The sequence below is a fragment of the Oryx dammah genome, unplaced genomic scaffold, assembly GCF_014754425.2.
Source record: "Oryx dammah isolate SB20612 unplaced genomic scaffold, SCBI_Odam_1.1 HiC_scaffold_10, whole genome shotgun sequence".
In the NCBI taxonomy this organism is placed as follows: Eukaryota; Metazoa; Chordata; class Mammalia; order Artiodactyla; family Bovidae; genus Oryx; species Oryx dammah.
Genome location: NW_024070194.1, coordinates 22,410,680 through 22,432,813, shown reverse-complemented (window position 1 = coordinate 22,432,813; position 22,134 = coordinate 22,410,680). Strand labels below are relative to the sequence as shown.

The window sequence follows — 22,134 nt, the reverse complement described above, 5'->3', positions numbered from 1 at the left end:
GTGTGTGTGTGAAGGGAAGGGCTACTTGACATGTTGAGGCTTGAAAGAATCTGGAAACATCAGAGATTCCTGGTTTTATTCACTTGCACTGCCTTCTCCTACCTAGAAGTCTATTTATGGTTGATGAGACTCACAGTCAGGGAAGATTTTGAAGAATGGTAAAGTAACATTGATGCTAAAGCTGAAACTCCAGTACTTTGGCCACCTCATGCAAAGTGTTGACTCATTGGGAAAGACTCTGATGCTGAGAGGGATTGGGGGCAGGAGGAAAAGGGGATGACAGAGGATGAGATGGCTGGATGGCATCACTGATTCGATGGACATGAGTCTGAGTGAACTCTGGGAGTTGGTGATGGACAGGGAGGCCTGGCGTGCTGCAATTCATGGGGTCGCAAAGAGTCGGACACGACTGAGTGACTGAACTGAACTGAACTGAACTGAACTGAAAGTAACATTGAATACATTTAATCCAGAACTCAATGACTGATGTTTTAATAACAGCCCAGCTGTGATCAACTCATGGGGTCTCCATCAAATCCACCCAGCCCATACCCCAGATTAATGCAAACGCTATCCAAATCAACCTTACATTTACCCTCTTTGAAACAAACACCAGTAAAAAAAAAACCTAACTCCAAACCCCAGCTCTATCTTTATCCTTAACCCCAATCTCAAGACAAACACAACACTAACCAACTCAACAAATGCAACACTTAACAAGTCTACCGACACCAGTAGGCCCACATAGAAACACCATCTACTTCCAGCTTTACCCAACTTCACTGAAAGATCCATTAAATCACAAATATAATTTCCAACCCAACCTATCTCAAACCATCAGCCCAGCTTAATTGCTGTTGTTCAGTCACCCAGTCATGTCCAACTCTTCGTGACCCCATGGACTGCAGCACACCAGGCCTCCCTGTCCCTCACCATCTCCTGGAGTTTGCCCAAGTTCAGGTGCATTGCATCAGATACAATCCCTCACTTCCAATTAATCATTATTTATTTTTCTACCATCACTCCAACCAAAAGGTCCTGTCCTCTGTGTAACACAATCTCGTTTCCAATCTCCAAAGTAACCTCTTGATTGATCTTATAATTTCTCAGCTTGGACTCAATTCCTCACACCTAACCCACATCCCAAATTCTCATCTCAATGACATTGCTATCTTAATATACTCTATGCCCAATTTTCTCCACCATTACACCACCCAGGAGCACAAAATCCTTGAGTTAAACATAGCAGTGCAAAGCCAGTAAGACTCTGGTATTACATGAACTTGAACTTAACACCCTAAGCTGTCTGACACTAGGTCACCAAAATTACAAAGCATATACAGGACCCCAGAACCTTTGAGAGTAGCTCAAGTTACCTGAAGTCTTATGAACCAGGATCAGAAGGATGACAATGGTCATTAAATAAGTCTTCATAACTGATAAGTTCTCAGAGAATAAAAGGTACACACAGTGGATAGAATAGAGATTTTTGTAGCAGGGACGTGTCCTGCTTTATTAGTTTCAAAAGTAGGCCAAGGTTGTGGGCAGTTAACTGAGGAGGATGGGACATGCCTGAAGTCACTGAGGCAGAAAGATAATGTGTATGACATGTTTTATCTAGACACTCTGTGTGAGCCTAGAAACTTTGCCAGCACCCGTAATAAGGTGGGACTTCCTTCCCAGTGAGAGACAAAGTAAAATTAGAGCCAATTTGTGTTTTGTGTAAGACAAACTGGAATGAATGAGAAAATAAATCAAACAACAAAACAATAAAGTAAATAATTATAAGGATTTAAAAAAACTTTAAAAATATGTATTTCTTTATATTATTGTAGAGTTTATCACATTAATCAACAGCACTTACTTCATATACAGCACTAGCCAAACCATCAAGATAAAAGAAAAGAAAAAAGATGGGGGAAGTTGAAGGAGAGAGAAAAGGAAAGGGAGGGAAATATGAAAGAGAAAAAAATAAAAGTGAGAGAGTAACACAGTAAGATGGCAGACTAAGCGATCACAGCAATAGTATTCATCCCCTAACAAAAACAGAGCTCTGGGAGAGCTCCAGAATACAATAAAGCAGCTACAACAACCCAGTGGAGACTAAAAACAAAGGATATCAGCATAGAAAAGTGCAGGAAGTTACTTGCACCACCATATCCCCCAGCCTAGCAAAGTTTAGCAGAAAAAAGTCTTTCAGTAGCAACCTCTGTCTCCAGAGGTAAAGGAGAGAAGAAAGACCCCAGAAGCCTTTGTTGTCAAGGAAGAAAGCAGCCCTCACCACCAAAAAAATAAAAACAAATACCACCCACACCTAAATGTTTTACTACTGAGCACTCCTGCAGTCTCTGCCAGTGATAAACCTAGCCAACAGAACTGCCCAGAGCTCATACTGCTACAGGAATACTGTCCTCAGCAAAATTCTCTAAAAATGAAAGAGAGAAATTTCTAGGAGACTAGTTATATGGGGGCATGTCAAAATATCCCTTCTAAGGTGAAGGATAAGTTGTTGCGTGTGGCGCCTCCTATAACCACAAAAGAGGTACATGCTTTAGCGGATCCCTGTAGAAGTTGGAGGCAAAATGTTCCTTATTTTGGTGTGTTTCTGTGGCCTATTTACCAAGTGACCTAAAAAGTTGCTAGCTTTGAGCTGGGTCCCAAATAGGAGAAGGCTCCACAGCAGGTCCCAGCTCCTGGGCAAGCTGCTCTGTCACTTGCACTATGTGGTCCAGGAGATTCAGCGTGTTGTGTCAGTGGCAGATGGGGAGGCTGTTTGGAGCCTTTGAAATAGATGATTTCATACAGGCCTTTAGGATTTGGGAGCAAGACCCCACCATCATCTGCTTCTGCTGACTGGAATAGCATTAGAAGAACTTGGGGCTTTAGGATTCTCAGCTCATCCCTCCAAGTGTTTCATGCCAGATCAGAGAATTCAATGTTTTCCCTATCAGAGCCCTGGCTTTGACATGAGTCCCATGGAGTTCATACATTTAGTCTCCTTTGCAACTCTGCTACCTTTATAATCAGATCCTAAGCCTGAATGTCAGTGCAGTGTCTGTGACAACAGAAGGGAATCTCCTTTAAATCTGGTTTTTAGAACATGGCTTAATTTGGCCATTAGTTGCCTTAAGCCTATAGCATTTTTTTTTCAAAACTATTATTTCAGTCAGCAACTCTGCACCATAATCCTTCTAATTATCCTTCTAATTCTAGTTACTGCCCCCATGCTAATCTAGTATAGCAGCTACTTGATCCTGCAAAGTTTTATTGTTCATTTGTATTTCATTCCATGTAAACAGGTGGAAGTTTTAGTAATAGTGGTACCATTATATGCCAGGGTAATACCACTCTGCTTATCATTAATAATAAGATCCCCATTCCTTTCTAAAAGGTGGAAAATCCAACTCTAAATAACATCCAAAAGTCTGCTTTCTAGGACTACTCCTGATATCAGCTGTCTTCCCTTGGACTCCAAAGAACACTGGTTCTCAAAGTGTGGTTGATGAACCAGTAGTATCAGCATTACCTAGGAACTTGTTATAAACACAAATTCCTGGGCTCTATCCCAGATTTACTGATCAGGGACTCTCAAGGTGGGCCCAGCAGACTGTGTTTAAACAGGCTGGAGAACCACTGCCCTGGAAAGCACTCTAACACTTCATTTGGGATGATAACCCAGAACAGAAATGGATTCAAGGAGGTACATTACCAAGCTGTCCACAGCTTCAGGAAAAAAGCTAATTAACTGTTTGGTCATCAGGACAGTATATTGATAGTTGGGGTGGGAGAGGGGACAAGAAGAGAGGAGCATACCTGTTGGTTTCTTCCTGTAGCAAGGCCTTTATTGCTAAAAGTTGGCCTCAAGGACAGTAACTCCTCTGGTTTTCCAAGCTGCATCAAATAGCACCTGCCCCCCTAGCAGCCACTGCAGAAACCAATTCTGATTCCCCAAGATGTAACACTTCTCCAGAAACAGTGAAAGCAGTCAGAGACTCCACAGACTTGCTCATGTCAGGCTCATGTGCTGAAGCTGCTGTGTTCCCATCACATTGGCATGATACAAGCATGATGCAGAAGCCAAGCCTCATTCCAGATGGCAAATGTAGGCGCTGAAGTGAGGGCAGGGCTCTCCTATGAGCAAATGACCAGAGGCCTAACAAGTACATGGGGTCAGGAAAACCACAGGAGGCATATAAAAGTGGGTCCATTTCCCTTGGTTCAGTTAAATGCCAAAAATAATGCAACAAAATTTAATACACTATATACGACTTACACCTTGATTTTTACTCAGTTATCCATTGGCTTAGTTCCAGTGCATCTTATTTTCTGTGTGTCTGTAAACAAAATTAAATCTTTTGGAACAGTCTCATTCCTAAATATCCTTATGTCATTTTGAAAGTGTGTAATAGTTCATTAAAATACTAAGAAGGTTCTAGCCCTTGTCATTCATGCATAAGATCATGTTCCCAAACTTCTATTTAGAACTTCTATGAGTGACTTTGACCTCTTTAACAATTTTGAGATTGACAATACAATTTCAATGCATATTAAAATACCACAGTGCTGGTTGTACTTATCAATTTGATTAAGCATGAAACTTACAACTTACTTCAATGTGTAGTGATTAACAGGGTCCTCTTAAATTGATGGATCTTTAACATTGATTGCACAAAGCATCCAAATTTCACAAGTGTTAAAATGTGCAAAGAAATATGTGTAGGAGATACAAAGAAATAGTTATATATATACCAGACTTGGGGTTAGATATCTTACATACATAATTATATTTATTGCCCACAGTTACTCTTTATACTATCATTGAAAAGTTTGACTCAACATGGTTTTCCCTCTATTTCAAGGCATTAGAAACTAGCTGGAACAAATATGAAGGCTGCAGAAAATGTTGAAAATTTGGTGAAGAAAGGAAAAATGGTGCGAAAAGGGGAAATTTTTCTAGCAAGAGAAACCATGGGTTGCTCCCAATAACCCCATTATTTCCCAGTAAAATCCACTAGCCAGCCCCTGTGCATCCTCCCATCAAATAGGCAACTCCTACAAGAAACTAAATTAAAAGTGATCTACCACATTCATGGGGCTTCCCTGGTAGGTTAATCGGTAAAGAATCTGCCTGCAAGGTGGGAGACCCAGGTTCGATCCGTGAGTCGGGAAGATCACCTGGAGAAGGAATTGGCAACCCGCTCCAGTATTCTTGCATAGAGAATCCCATGGACAGGGGAGCCTGGCAGGCTACAGTCCATGGGATCACAAAGAGTCGGACACAACTGAGTGACTAACACTTTCACTTTCACCACATTCACTAGAACACACCTCTAAATGGAAATGGAACACCAGCCACCTGGGATGGACCAGATGTTGAGGGACGGTATCTCTGTCTTTGATTGGGATGCTTAGAATCTCCTCCACTGGCCATTTAATTTATATGGATTAGGATCATTAATACTAGTTACTGTAATAAATAATCCCCCCAAATCTTGTTGGTTCAAGAAAACAAAAGCTAGTTTCTTTCTCACATCACACTCCATTGCTGGTCATCTGAGAGCCCTGGAAGACTTAGGGTGGTGATACCAGGTGATGACTCGGGTATCTTCATTCTTCCCATTTTGTGGCAGTGCCATCTTTAAGTCTTTCCTTCCATGAATTAAACATGTCCTCTCCCTCCCCAGAGAGGACAAGCCGGGGTCTTCTCCACTCACTGTCTCCAGCTGAAAAACAACAGGATTTCTAGGTAATCAGCCTTCACAATTACTTCTTAGTCCACTTCTGTGCATTGCTTCCTCTTAGTCCTCTAACCTATAAACCAAAGACAAGTTCTCTGCTCCTTACCCTGATCCACACACTCAATTTAAAATGATAAAGTAGAGACAAGACAACTGCAGCAAAAACTCCAATTCAAGAAAAGGAAGCTTAGAAGACACACAGAAGTCACTGGTCCATGGCAATGCAAATTCTGAATCCAAATGGCTCAAGCATGGTAAAGACCTCTACTGTGAATGTGGGGAGGTTTTTCTTATGAAGCGCAAATTCTCAGAGGAGAGATCCTTTCATCATTGTTCTGTATGGCCCCTGGATCCACACTTTCGGAGTTTTTACCTTGTCCAGTATTCTTCCTGGCCAAATCTGAAGTTAGGGAGTTAGACTCTGTCTAACTTTAAAGGTATAGCCTTTAAAACCCTGCCTGCTGCTCAAAGAGGGGGACCATTAGTTGTTCTAATTCTTGGAAAAAAAACTTTTCAGTAAAGTTTTGTAGTTTCTTGGCAATGCAAATATAATCAATGGTATCAACACTTCCAAGTTTGACCATGAAAGGTCCTACCAGTCTTCTCTTTATTAACACATTATTGACGGGAGATGTATTGATGCCACAGACGTTAGTTACTGCAAACCCCCCCCCAGTAAATAATGTGTTAAGCTTGGTAAGCTTATTTTTTTTTTCAGTTCAGTTCAGTTCAGTCCCTCAGTTGTGTTCAACTTTTTGCGACCCCCATGGAATGCAGCATGCCAGGCTTCCCTGTCCATCACCAACTCCCGGAGTTTGCTCTAACTCATGTCCCCTTGAGTTAGTGATGCCATCCAACCATCTCATCCTCTGTCGTCCCCTTCTCCTCCTGCCTTCAATCTTTCCCAGCATCAGAGTCTTTTCTGATGAGTGAGTTCTTCGCATCAGGTGGCCCAAGTCCCAAGTATCAGAGTTTCAGCTTCAGCATCGGTCCTTCCAATGAATATTCAATATTGTGTTAGTTTTAAGTGTACAGCAAAGTGATTCAGTTATACAGACACATATTCAGCCATATATATTCTTTTTCAAGTTTTTTCTATTGTAGATTATTGCAAGATATTAAGTGTAATTCCCTGTGCTATAAGTAGGTACTCGTTGTTTACTTATTTTATATATAGTAGTGTGTGTATGTTAATCCCAAACTCTTAATTTAGTCCTCTTCCCCACCCCACCCCTGCTATCCCCTTGGTAACCATACGTTTGCTTTCTATGTCTGTCTAAGTGTGTTTCTGTTTTGTAAATAAGTTCACATATAATAGATAAGTTCACATAAAATAGATTTCACATATAAGTTGTATCATGTATTTTTCCTTCTCTACCTTATTTCACTTAATCTGATAATTTCTAGGTCCATCTATGTTACTGCAAATGGCATTATTTCATTCTTTTTATGGCTAATGTTCCATGATATACATATGTATATATATGTGGTATATATATATATATATATATATACTACGTCTTCTTTATCCATTCATCTGTTGATGGATATTTAGGTTCCTTCCATAAGCTGGCTATTCTAAGTAATGCTGCTATGAACTTTGGGGGTGCATGGATCTTTTGGTTTTTCTCAGATATACATCTGGGAGCAGAATTACAGGAACAAACTTGGAAGCCAAGTCTTAAGTTGAGCTTCCACTGAGAGTCACTGAAAGATCCTAAAAAATAGGAGAAATAGTCCATGGTTATAAATATTGACATAACTTTGAAAGGTATTATTGTTTCCCAAATTGGTCTATGCATTTTACATAATGTCAATCAAAATTCCAAATTTTTCAAATTTTCACAAAATTGAGAGAAAAAAGAATAAAAAGCTATACAGAGGAGTAAACATCTTTGAATTTCATGGCTGCAGTCACCATCTGCAGTGATTTTGGAGCCCCTCAAAATAAAGTCTGTCACTGTTTCCACTGTTTCCCCATCTATTTGCCATGAAGTGATGGGACCAGATGCCGTGATCTTAGTTTTCTGAATGTTGAGCTTTAAGCCTACTTTTTCACTCTCCTTTTTCACTTTCATCAAGAGGCTCTTTAGTTCTTCACTTTCTGCCATAAGTGTGGTGTCATCTGCATATCTGAGGTTATTGATGTTAGAGCTATTTATATAACTACAGTCATCAAGATAGAGAAATGTTAATACAGAGATAAACATAACCAATAGATACATAACCAATGTTGATACAGAGATAACCAATGGAACAAACTAGGAAGCCCAGAAATAAACTGTTTATACAAGGAATTTTTATATATGATTGACATAGGTGGAAAATTAGTAGAGATAAAAGAGACTAGCCAATGAGTGGGGCTGTAAAATTTGGTCATACTTAGGAAGATGCAATTATATTCCTACCACCCCCCCCACACACACAAACACACAAAGAAAAATATGCCCCCAGTTTAAAAACTTAGTACAAAAAATAAAAATTTTAAATTTGTAAGTGATGAAAGTAAAGCTGAAATTTCCTAGTTATTTTCAAATATTTACTGAATACCAACTGTTTCCAGACCCTTTGGGACCATCCCCCAAAAAAGAAATGCAAAAAGGCAAAATGGTTGTCTGAGGAGGCCTTACAAATAGCTGAGAAAAGAGGAGAAGCTAAAGGCAAAAGAGAGAAGGAAACAAATACCTGTTTGAATGCAGAGTTCCAAAGAATAACAAGGAGAGATAAGAAAGTCTCCCTCAGCGATCATTGCAAAGAAATAGAGGAAAACAATAGAATGGGAAAGACTAGAGATCTCTTCAAGAAAATTAGAGATACCAAGGGAACATTTCATGCAAAGATGAGCACAATAAAGGACAGAAATTGTATGGACCTAACAGAAGCAGAAGATATAAAGAAGAGGTGGCAAAAATACACAGAAGAACTATACAAAAAGATCTTCATGACCCAGATAACCACGATTGGGTGATCACTCATCTAGAACCAGACATCCTGGAATGCAAAGTCAGCTGGGCCTTAGGAAACACCACTACAAATAAAGCTATTGGAGGTGATGGAATTCCAGTTGAGCTATTTCAAATCCTAAAAGATGATGCTGTGAAAGTGCTGCACTCAATATGCCAGCAAATCTGGAAAACTTAGCAGTGGCCTGACTGGAAAAGGTCAGTTTTCATTCCAATCCCAAAGAAAGGCAATGCCAAAAAATGTTCAAACTACCACACAATTGCACTTATCTCACACGCTAGCAAAGTAATGTTTAAAATTCTCCAAGACAGGCTTCAAAGTTCATGAACTGTGAACTTCCAGATGTTCAAGCTGGATTTAGAAAAGGCAGAGAAACCAGAGATCAAATTGCCAACATCCATTGGATCATAAAAAATGCAAGAGTTCCAGAAAAACATCTACTTCTGCTTTCTTGACTATGCCAAAGCCTTTGACTGTGTGGGTCACAACAAACTGTGGAAAATTCTCAAAGAAATAGAAATACCAGACCACCTGACCTGTCTCTTGAGAAATTTGTATGCCGGTCAAGAAACAGCAGTTAGAACTGGACATAGAACAACACACTGGTTCCAAATTGGGAAACAATTACTTCAAGGCTGTATATTGTCACCCTACTTATTTAACTTCTATGCAGAGTACATCATGCAAAATGCTGGGCTGGATGAAGCACAAGCTGGAATCAAGATTGCCAGGAGAAATATCAATAACCTCAGATACCCAGATGACACCACACTTATGACAGAAAGTGAGGAAGAACTAAAGAGCCTCTTGATGAAAGTGAAAGAGAAGAGAAAATGTTGGCTTAAAACTCAATATTCAGAAAATGAAGATCATGGCATCTGGTCCCATCACTTCATGGCAAATAGATGGGGAAACAGTGGAAACAGTGACAGACTTTATTTTGAGGGGCTCCAAAGTCACTGCAAATGGTGACTGCAGCCATGAAATTCAAAGACGCTTGCTTCTTGGAAGAAAAGCTAAGATAGCATATTAAAAAGCAGAGATATTGCTTTACCAACAAAGGTCCATCTGGTCAAAGCTATGGTTTTTCCAGTAGTCATGTATGGATGTGAGAGTTGGACTATAAAGAAACTGAGAGCCAAAGAACTGATGCTTTTAAACTGTGGTGTTGGAGAAGACTCCTGAGAGTCCCTTGGACTGCAAGGAGATCCAACCAGTCCATCCTAAAGGAAATCAGTCCTGAATATGCATTGGAAGGACTGGTGCTGAAGCTGAAACTCCAATACTTTGGCTACCTGATGCAAAGAACCAACTCATTGGAAAAGACCCTGATGCTGGGAAAGATTGAAGGCGGGAGGAGAAGGGGACGACAGAGGATGAGATGGTTGGATGGCATCACCAACTCAATGGACGTGAGTTTGAGTAAACTCCGGGAGTTGGTGATGGACAGGGAGGCCTGGTGTGCTGCAGTCCATGGGGTTGCAAAGAGTCAGACATGACTGAGCGACTGAACTGAACTGAACTTGGGAAAGCTGGAGCTACAAACAGGACAAATTTAAGTATTCAGAAAATATTGGTTAATATCTTTTGACCTTATTATGGGAAAAAAATGTTGATAAATTTAACTATTGGGTTCACCTTGATCTAAGATCTAATATCTTGTCAGTTATTGACCTGTGGCTTCATAGATTCAGGCCAAAATTAAACTTTTCTTTATAATTTCATAACTCTACAGAAAAAAATATTATTAATCTAAAATCAGTTTAATTTGCATAATTGTTTCATACTAAGACATTCAGTATTGCTCTTACAAAATATCACCAAACCACAAATACAAATTTTATATATTTCATACTTTCATCATATATGTATTTATTGTGATAAAGAATAAATTATATAGAAAACTTGAAAAGTTAAAAACCTGATACATGTAAGAATAAAATGAACAAATGTAAATTATTTCATTCAACTCATAAATAATGAACAAATCACTAAGATGTTAAAATTGGTTTAGAAGATCAGTGATGAAAGAAATTTTAAAATAAATTTGCAAATAGGTATAGATCTGTTTAATATCCTAAAGGATAACAAAGTATAACATTCAGTATTAACTCTCCAATCAAACAAAAATCAAGGGCATCTAATTGCATTTTGTCTCTTTGCATTGTTATGCATGGGAATAGTTTGCATGATTCTGAAAGAAGAATTTTTGCAGTGATACTAGTTTTTATCAACTTAACCTTTACCCAAACAAAGTTTTGATACAACCTAGTCATTGGAAGGAGAAGGCAATGGCAACCCACTCCAGTACTCTTGCCTGGAAAATCCCATGGATGGAGGAGCCTGGTGGGCTGCAGTCCATGGGGTTGCTAAGAGTCAGACACGACTGAGCAACTTCACTTTCCCTTTTCACTTTCATGCATTGGAGAAGGAAATGGCAACCCAATCCAGTGTTCTTGCCTGGAGACTCTCAGGGACGAGGGAACCTGGTGGGCTGCCGTCTATGGAGTCGCACAGAGTTGGACACGACTGAAGAGACTTAGCAGCAGCAGCAGCAGCAGTCATTGAGAAATGGTTCAAAAGTACACACCCTTATAAAATTATAATCCCAGGAGAATCTACAAAATCATGTCCAGCTCACCACTGAAAAGACATCCATAAGGTCCATCTAGTCAAGGCTATGGTTTTTCCTGTGGTCATATATGGATGTGAGAGTTGGACTGTGAAGAAGGCTGAGCGCCGAAGCATTGATGCTTTAGAACTGTGGTGTTGGAGAAGACTCCTGAGAGTCCCTTGGACTGCAAGGAGATCCAACCAGTCCATTCTGAAGATCAACCCTGGGATTTCTTTGGAAGGAATGATGCTAAAGCTGAGGCTCCAGTACTTTGACCACCTCATGCGAAGAGTTGACTCATTGGAAAAGACTCTGATGCTGGGAAGGATTAGGGGGCAGGAGGAGAAGGGGTCGACCGAGGATGAGATGGCTGGATGGCATCACGGACTCGATGGACGTGAATCTGAGTGAACTCCGGGAGATGGTGATGGACAGGGAGGCCTGGCGTGCTGCGATTCATGGGGTCACAAAGAGTCGGAAACGACTGAGCGACTGAACTGAACTGAACTGAACTGAATGTCTTATGCATCCATAATGTCCATGGAATTCTCCAGGCCAGATTACTGGAGTGGGTAGCCTTTCCCTTCTCCAGGGATCTTCCTGACCCAGGAATCAAACTAAGGTCTCCTGCATGGCAGGTGGATTCTTTACCAGCTGAGCTACCAGGGAAGCCCTACTTATTTCCAAACTTTGGATTTTTCTTAACAATTCTCTGATATAATCGTGCCTTTCTGAATATAATTTTATTCATTTATAAATTATAATATAATTTTTAATGGAGACACAAATGTAGAGAAGGGACTTGTGGACAGTGGGGGAAGGAGCATCGACATACAGACATTATCTTGTGTTAAACAGATAGCTGGTGAGAAGTTGTTATGTAACACAGGGAGCCCAGCCTGGGGCTCTGTGATGACCTAGAGGGATAGGATAGGGTGAGGGGAGGGAGGCTTAAGGGGGAGAGGGTACATGTATAATTATGACTGATTCACATTGCTGTAGGGCAGAAACCGATACAACATTGTAATTTTCTCTAATTAAAAAATAAATTTAAAAAAAGCTAAAATGCATGTGTAATGCTCCAAAATGTTTTTGCTTTGTTTATCTTTGAAAGGGATAAATCCTTTTATCTATAAATTAGAGATTACCTTACATGTTAACATACAGGCTTGTTGCATCCACTCAATGCCTTCTTCTAGATTCAGTCTTGTTTAAAATACAATCAATTCCTAGTAATTGATAATCCTAGACACACTTTGTAAAGAGTTCTGTCGTTTGATCTATTATGTTTTGAATAGCGAAAGAGTCAGTTTCTCTAAAACAGAGTGAACCTGGTGAAAAGTCTCTGATGTATTTAATGTAAGTAGAATAACATCTATTTCCTATTATTTCTAGCGTGTATTCTTATAAACACTAAGAAATTATAGTTAGAATGCTTTGAGGGCTTAATCTTATATTGAAGCAACTTCATAGTTTCTGAAATCTTTGTAGAAAATCTGGAGGAATATAGAAACTTTGGTGATGGACTTATTTTTAAGTCAACAATACAAATGGGGTTTTTTTTTTTGGTGAGGGGAGTTTGAGCTATGTGTATCTGAAAAGGTTTTTTTTCCCCCCTTTAGAATTCATAAATTATGTTTTTCAATCTCTCATAGACATATCTGTAAAGGAGAAAGTTTCAAATTTTTATTTCCTTTTGTAAGTCTCTTCTTCCCATAATATCATGACTACTTTCTGGCCAAAATGGAAGGTTTCCAGATTTTTGTCTTAGATATTTTGGAACATCTTTCCCCTAGAATAAAGCAGGAAAATTGGTGATTGATAGGGCACACATGGGGTCTCATTGATAAGATGGCTCGTTATGTCGACCTTGCAAACAAAGAATAAATCACAGTGATCTGTGAAACTGACCAAATTGCCCAAATGGCATCCTGTTATCTCACTGGCAAAAATCCAGAGAATTTTTCATTGATGGGGTATAAGAAGGACTCCGTCAGAAAGGGAGAACACTGGTTTTCCTTAAGAGCCAGGGACCCTCTCTTTCCTTCTAATAAATTTCCTTTTCTTGCTTGACTGCCCAGCTCCCTCTCTTTTTCTCTGCACTCGCCTTACAGTGATTAGAGATAGTAATCTAATCACCAATTCTGAATTATACTAAGTGATATTACAGTGGTTTAAAATAAGCTAAAACAGTGATGGAACTTTCTGCTCGATCATTTGAGTGAGGACCACACAGAGTGGAGTTGATCCTGGAAAACAGTAGACATGATTTTTCTCAGGTATAGGCAATAAGGGTTAACAGACAGGTAAAAAAAAAAAAGTCAAACTCAGTTCCTACCTGGAATACAAAGGCTCTCTTAGCTCAGATGTGGAACCATGGAATCTCTGGACCCAGAAGGGAGATACGGAGGAGGATCTAAAAGCAAGGAAGGCCATGTGGGAATTCAGTCCACACGGTGTACTCCTCCACCACTTTCCTTAGGGTCTTAAAACTATGCCAAATGGTTGCACAAGAATGACCAGACTAAAAAAGTCAAAATATGTGTTTGCCACTTATTAGAAATGTTTTTCAGGAAGGAAGGAGAAACATGCCTGTTAGCCAGGGACTGAAAATTACTTCACACACATTTTGATGGTTTGTGCATGGTGACTTGAGATGAATTGCGGGGAATCAAAAGTAACTCTCAAGTTTCCGAACTGAATAACAGAAGGGATTGTAGATGCCAATTACTGAAGAAGAAAGACAAAAGAAAAGCCAGGCAAACAGATTCAGAATTCAGCTTAGGATGTTTTGAGTCTGAAATGATTGAGAAATCTAAGAGAACAAAATAAATATGTAATTTAATACATAAGTCTAGACTTCAGAGATGTCTGAGTTGAACATATACAGAACTTGTCCAAGATCCCACAGCTTCTGAGCAGTGATGGGGAACAAGGGACAAACCCTGCTGACTTTAAGTTCATGTTTCTTTCATTAATATATGTAGAAACCAGAGAAATGGGAATCTGGGCTTTAAACCTAGAATTCCACAGCAATTTTCCCTCTGCAAATATTGTAGAAAGTAGAAAGTCTAAATATATTGTATTTGAAGTACATGCTAAACCCAAGACCAACACTCTCTTCCAAATAATAAAACTTGTTTTTAATCACTCTACTTATGCCAAAAATTTTCTGCATCCCTTCTTGAAATCTGGTTCTGCTAAGCCTCTATCCCTTCTTACAAACATGTCTAAATGTCATCGAATCTCAAAGATAGAAACATTTTTGAATTTTTCTGTCAACTTCTAGGTCCCATAAAAATTAAAAATTCAGCTGTATAAAATGGTCATTTAGTGAGTATATGGACTTTGATCTGTTGGTTTGGGCTGGGATTGTCATTTGTCTAATAATGAGAAATACAGGTAATGTGTTTATGGTAAAAAAGAGAGAAAGTAGGCAAGATGGCAATATATTATGGGGCAGATAGTGGAAGAAGAAACCTCCAATGATGGCCAAAAGAACACCCAGAAATCAGAAGCTAAGGCTAACAAGGGTTTCAAGGAAGGATTAAGGGAAATGCAATGAAAGCATATCTAGAGGCAAAGTAAATAGTAAAACCTTAAAAATATTAAAGTTTTTCAACAAGAACAGCATTGGTGAGAAAAACCAGTGCCATTCCAGTGATGTGATAAGCACAAAAGCCTAATTACTCTCGAGTGAAGTGAAGTAGGAATCTGGAACTTAGAGAATTTAAGAACAGTTGAAAACACTGGTTCTGGAAGTTTAGATTCAAAAAAAGAAACAAAGCCAGTGCTCTGGGATAACCTAGAGGGATAGGGTGGGGAGGGATGTGAGAGGGGGTTCAGGATGGGAGGGACACATGTATACCTAAGGTCATTCATGTTGATGTTTGGCAGAAACCATCACAATATTGTAAAGTAATTATGCTCCAATTTAAAAAAAAAGAAAAAAGAAATGGGATGAGACACCCAAAGAAGATTAGTATACCAAACACAATGAAAATGCCGTAGCATGTCAAATATTTGTGGCTAAGTTTAGAATGGGAAAACAGTATTCCTCAGTTCTCAAGAATGAAAAGATCTTAAAGGTCATCAAGTAAAATGTTCATCCCAAATCCCTCTCTAATGCTACAACTACCTTCATCTCTGCCCCACTTCCAGAAATTTTCCTCCAGCCTCAAAATTGGAAAAGTGCCCAGGGACAAGCTTGCTTATTCCACTTTCCAACTGCTATACCACTTACAAAATTTTGTCCTAATTTGTTCAAAGGATTCCTACACTCAATTCTGACCATCCTTTTGCCTGATTCTGATTTTCCTGAAGACGTCATGTAATACCAGACATAACAGGATATTCCTAAAGTGTTTACTCAGAGGACTCTGATCTCCCCTACATGCTCACTGGATCATCCAGACTCAATTCAGTTTTTATCTACCCTCTTGCAATCTCTAGAACAAATCATAACCTTCCTCGTGGTACCAAAGAAGACCAGAAATGTGGTCTCCTCCCTTCTTCGATATCTACTGAGCTGCCCTAGCATCCTATTTGCTTCTTGGGTCAGTGCCCTTTCCTATACTACGTGTCTCCCCAACTCCCAGCCTAATCTTCCCCTGTCCAATAACGACTGCTCACAGATGAAAGACACACACATGAGAAGGAATGCATTTTTATGGGAAGCGTGTTCCAGACGGGAGAAGAACTACCCCAGGAGGGGGTAAAGTTGGTGCTATTCAAATCTGAGAATAGTTTGAAAGCATTGTAACTGACAAACTGGAGTTGGAGTTAGACTCCTCCTTCACATTGTTTGCAGTTGCCACTTTCACAAAAAATTTTAGGCAGCACTTTTCGTGGTTTAGACAGGTTAAATATTGAAGTTCATATTTTCTGCAGGCATTTCGGCATGTGCCGTGGTGAAGCTGACATGGATTCCAAGACTCTTCTTGGCTCTTGCCATAATAGAGTCTGAACAGGCCACCTGGGAAAAACACAGCCATATTAATTTCTATGCAGCAGTGGTAATAATAGGAGTAGAGAGGCATAATTTAAAGACAAGCCCTACAAATATTAAGAGCATAGGATATGGAGTCAAAACCATCTCAATTCAAATCTGGACTCTTTCATTGTAGCTTTTCATCCTCGAGCAAGGTTACCTCCATTTTCTGGCTCACGCTTGCATCATCTTCACAATAGGCATAGTAACAGAGCCAACTTCTTAATAATTTTATGAGGAATAAATTAACATACATCATATGCTCAGAAAAGTATCAAGCACATAATGAGAAGGAATTAAACATTAGGTAGTGTGGTTGATATGAAAGTCTTTTCTTGAGGGTCCAGGATTTCAAGACTGCCACTGGGAGCATGTATTGGACATGTTTTCAAATGTTCATTTGGATGTATATTCCTCACACACAGCTCTCATCAGAGTTAACTAGCACCTACTTTGAGGCAAAGAACACTTATTTGAGCAGCTGCACACCTTTGTAGTCTGAAACATTTGAGCAAATACATACAAGTTTCTCTTTGTACTTTGGCCCCACAGAAATAGATACTGTAGGCACATGGGCAGCACACACACAGAGGCACACAGGCACAATTTATTTTACTCACACATCCACATTCACACATAAACTGAGCATATATGTACACATGTATATGTACACATATGTATACATGTGAGCATCTATCACACACTTTCCACATATGGCTAAAGCCCATTTGTGAATAGTGATAGCTATGTATTAGTCATTGAGATATGTGCATGTGTATATAGGCACTTCAGCTGAGAAAGTTCTTGACACTTTGTCAGCATTCTGTAAATATAAGTCATGAAGTGGTATTAGGGCCTCCCTGGTGGCTCACACAGTAAAGAATTTGCCCACAATGTGGGAGACCTGGGTTCTTTCCCTGGGTTGGGAAGATCTCCTGGAGAAGGGAATGGCTACCCACTTCAGTGTTCTGGCCTGGAGGATTCCATGGACTGTATAGCATGGGGTCACAAAGAGTCAGACCCAACTGAGCGACTTTCAGAATTAGTTAGTTACCTGTTGAATCTTCCAAGGACGAAGGAACCACTAGAAAGAAAATACTAACGATCATGACCATATATGTTCAGCATCTACAATATATCAAGCATTTTGCAAATCACATTTCACTGAACCCTCATCAAACCTGTTATCTCCATCATTTAGATGAAGACACTGAGGTTCAAAGAGAGCATTGTTTTGTCCTCATTTCCATAGCTTATACTTCAATTTCGGGTCTACACAATAGACTATGCTCTTTCTTCTCTGTATCACATTCATGGTGTTAGTGTTAGTCTCTGTCATATTCAACTCTTTACAACCCCATGGACTATAGCTTGCCTGGCTCCTCTAATGCATGGAATTCTCCAGGCAAGAATACTAGAGTGAGTAGCCATTCCCTTCTCCAGGGGATCTTCCCAACTCAGGGATCAAACCTAGGTCTCCTGAATTGCAGGCAGATTCTTTACCACTGAGCTATCAGGGAAGCCTCCAATTTCTGATCAACATGATAGACCATGCTCTTCCTTCTCTGTATCACATTGGCTCTTTTATAATAGGATTTCTAGGAGAGGGTAGCATCTTCCTGCATGACATCTGCAGGCAGAATACCTTCCATAGCTTTCAACAGATATTTCAAAACCCATAGCTTAACATTCAAGGACCTTTGCAACCATTCACCTATCCTCTTCCACATCAGTTTATCAGCTCTCACTCTGCACCAAGGCACGCATTCAGTGCTATGTATGCAGAGGTCTCCAAATGCCCACCCACATTAATAAAAATTGGGAAAAGCAAGTTTGATGTTATTTCCTGCAAAGAAAAAATGTCTTATTAATTTTTTGACAAGAGAAAGTAACATTTTCCAGGTTTAGGTGATGTAAGAGAATGGAAGGGGAAGGAAGGAAGAAAAATGCCTCAGTGGCAGATATCCCATAGCACTGGGCTGTTGGCATATGTATAAACGGCACCAGAAATGGGCATTTCAATCCGGAGAAGGCACTCAGTTGCTGCTACGTCAGCCAGCTTGCTGGTTAACCAGAGGAAGGAGATAAAAAATGGCACCCCTTCGTCCATGCTCTAGCATCATGGTTCCACTATGTTTCCTCCAGTGTCCCTCACACTCATCGTGAAATATCTCTCTTGGCACATCCTACTTATAGGAGGAAAGGAGCGTCGGGGGTTCTTTCCAGTTACATCTACCCTCTTTTGTCCAACATCTAAACTGGAGGACTTCCTGCTCCTCCCATATCCATTGGATAGAAGGCAAGACACTCAAGATCTTCTCTTTCTAGTCACCAGAGAGTGGATAGGGACATAGATATTAAGAATGAGAGTCAGGCAAGCTGACGTTTCCTATGAAAATCAGGTCAAGGCAGCCCAGGAGTATTCTACTTGTTGTTCAGTGGCTCAGTCGTGTCCAACTCTCTGTGACCCCACGGACTGCAGCACACCAGGCTTCTCTGTTCTTCACTATCTCCTGGAGCTTGCACAAACTCAAGTCCATTATAGCTTCTCACTCCTTCAGCTGTTCTGACTCTGTATTGCCCTGCAGCATAATAACACTCACATCAAGTTAATGTCACTGTTGAAGATCCTTCCATCTTCAAATTGAAGTCAGAAGAGACCGGGTCTTAAATGCCAGCATTGTCCCTGACCTCTGGATCTCTAGCCTGAGTCTCCCCATGAAAGAAATGGGAACAGGAGAGTTTGCACCTGATCAGGAAATTTCAACTGTGTTTGTGAAGAAGGAGGTTAATTAAGTGTGTCATACTTTGTGATAACCTAGAGTTTCCCAGAAAACACTCTTCAGGCTCTTCCTTAAGTGAGGGACACAACCCTGCTGACCTCACATTCACCCGTAGATGTTGCCCAGCTCATTTTCCTACATTGGACTTGTTTTAAGAGCAAGTTAAATATTATAAATTTAAAAAACATCACTTATGTTCCTAACTCTTCTGAAGAACTCCATCCAGAGTTAGAATCAATATGATAAATGATTTCTCTGCTGTGTGTGCTCCCTAAACATGATTCTCTTCCATCCACCTTCTAATGTTTTTCCTACTCATACATATTTTTTAGAGATAAGTCATTTTTATGTCCATTCACTGAGTAAACATTCATCAGAATCTACTCTGTACAAAGTACTCAGATAAATACCAATAATACAGAATTTTAAAACAGAGTCTTAGCTTTCAAAAATTTCAATTTTAAATGCATATGTTTGGGGGTGATGAAAGGAAAACATGATTTTGATTATTCCAGAAAAGTTTGTACAGAACTGTTCCTGCCCATTAATTCTGCCAGGTGAAAGTATTAAACAGTTAAAGAAACAACGCTATGTACAACTTTTGAAGCATAGAGTCCTGTCTTCCAGGCTGTCTTCCTTCCTTCCTTTTTTGTTGATTTTTTGGGGGGGCAAGCCCACCTGTGGTTTCTGCTATTACAACATGGAAACTGAGCTTTAACAAACATGAGAAAAAATGTATTTCAAGTAGGTAGGATGAAACAGGATGGGAACAAGGGGTAGGTAAGTGAGAAGCAGGAAAATAGGGGGAAGGGGAGGAGAGGGGGGAAAGAAAAAGGAGAGGGAGGAAAAGAGGAAGCGGAGAAAACACTAAGCATATTGACTCTGAATTCAATCCCAAGAAAGGAGAGACAGCCTTGGTATTCTATAGGGTTGGGTTGAGACTACTGCCTTGTCTCTCTGTACCATCCAAAATTTTACAGGAGAGCCTTGAAGACATTCCAGCCTCCTGATTTCATTTATCCTCACTGCCTACAGTTATATCTACTGTTCTTCAGTGCCCCTGAAAAATCATAAGCAAGAAACTTTTTAAAAAACAGTTTGAAAATATTTCTGCTATTTTCCATCCAGCATCTGTCCTCCCCATTTCAACAGATGCAGCTCTGCTGTGATAAATTTGTCTTACTCAACTTTATTCATCACCAAATTCAGGCTAAATCAACCTCTTCCTAGATAAAGCTTGCATATACTCTACTTGAATAACACACCTATGTGAACCACACACTTATCTAAAACTCCCAGCCCTGTCTCTTCTGAATACCGATCTAAGGTTCAGTTATAAAACTTAACACAAACATAACACTGGCCAGGCCATTCAACCCCAATTCACAGTGTCAATCCAAAATATAGCTCAACTGTGAACTTCACTCTACCCTAGCTCCCAGTTCTACGCAACTTCATCCCAGCTCAAAATAATAATAATAATAATAATAATAAAACCACAAAAAACCACCATTCCCTCTCCAGATTACAGCAAAATATTAGTCCAGCCCAATCCATTTATAGAATTTATAGAATTGCTCACCCCCTGCTGATCCCCACTTATTTTTTCAACATTCCTCTATGTCTAAGGTCACATACTATCCCCACTACAATGCACTCTCCAAACTCCAAATTACCATTGATTCCTCCTATAGCTCCCCAACTTGGATCTAATCTCTCACACTAAATCCATGAATCAAACGTCCATCCCAATTACAGCATTAACTGAAATGCTTTGTTCGACACTTCACTATCCCAGGAACAACAAGAACAGCAATCTTAAATTTGTTTTGGCAGAGCAAAACCAGGGTGATCTTGACATGAGATGAATCTTGGGAGTAACATTCTAAACCTGAGACCAGAAAAGCCTTTCGGTAGTGCCTACTATATGTGAGTAGGAGTCATCTCAGAAGTTACCAAGAAACCAACAGCACAAGCAAGACCCCAGAACCTTTGAGAGAGGTCTGAGTTACCTGGAGTCTTATGAACCAGGATCAGAAGGATGGAAACGGTCATTAAACAAGGCTTCATGACTGATATGTCCAGAGAGAATGGAGGGTTGTGTTGCAGGGGACTGAATAGATCTCATTGCAGTAGGACAAGGCCCTCCCTTTATTAGTTTTGGAAATGAGCCAGGCTTGTGTTCAGTGAACTAAAAGAGATGAGACATACCTGGGGTTAGCCAGGCAGAAGGATAACACACATCCCATGTCTAGGCTGGGCACTCTGTGTAAATGAGGAAGATTTGCCAGCAGCACCCATGTCAAAGTGGGATTTCCTTCCCAGTCAGAAAAAAAAGGCAAATGAGAACCAGCTGGCATTTTGTGTGAGATAAATTAAAATGAATGAATGAGTCAATTAAACAAGCAATCGGTGAGAAAATTGACACATCACTCTAAGAAATAAAGATTCCATTTTTAAGCATATGTCTTTATTTTCTTAAGAGTAGAATGTCCCCCTCTATCAGTTATACTTACTGTATACCCAATCCTATACTAGGCATCATGGAAGAAGAAGGAAGGAAAATGAAGAAAGAAAAGATGAACAGGAAGTGTACATGGATGAAGAAAGAAAGAGAAATGAGGCAAAAACAATGAGGCATATTTACCATGAATCTACCATGTGCCAGTTTCTATACAAAATACTATGGTATAGATATGAACACTTACTACAACACAATGAAGTTAGATAGCATTTTCCACTTCACAGATGAGGACAAGAAAATTTGAAAAGATGTTGTAAGTTCCCAAGACCGTATATCTAACACAGCATAGAGTCTAGAAACAATATCTGCTTTTGAAATTCTGAATCTGTGAATGGAAGGGCAGAATATGAGAAATAAAGCAAAAGCATATGCAAGTTGCTAAAAACAGAGACTAATCGTTGTTTTAAACAATGCAAATTCAGTTTGATGAATTCAGTGCTCTTCCCTTGAGAAATGGGAATGAAAGGATTTTCTAGAGGAGGTCACATTGACTTTTTACTCCAGTGTGTCATGTGGAAGAT

General features: G+C 39.7%; 1 protein-coding gene across 1 annotated transcript; it reads right to left on the bottom strand.

Moving 5' to 3' along the window:
- Window positions 1-16,045: 16,045 nt before the first annotated feature.
- DEFB116 (defensin beta 116) lies at window positions 16,046-21,162 on the bottom strand. The gene is made up of 2 exons (XM_040247616.1): window positions 21,102-21,162; window positions 16,046-16,291 (listed from the first exon to the last, which is right to left on the bottom strand). The coding sequence occupies exons 1-2, from the start codon at window positions 21,157-21,159 to the stop codon at window positions 16,047-16,049; spliced, it is 303 nt and encodes a 100-aa protein (XP_040103550.1). The 5' UTR covers window positions 21,160-21,162; the 3' UTR covers window position 16,046.
- Between the last annotated feature and the right edge of the window lie 972 nt (window positions 21,163-22,134).

Coding starts and splice junctions, on each gene's coding strand:
- DEFB116 (XM_040247616.1), bottom strand. CDS start 21,159: ATGAAGCCTTGTTTAATGACCGTTTCCATCCTTCTGATCCTGGTTCAT. Junction 16,292..21,101: donor CCTGGTTCATAAGACTCCAG/GTAACTCAGACC, acceptor TGTTTTTCCCAG/GTGGCCTGTTCAGACTCTAT.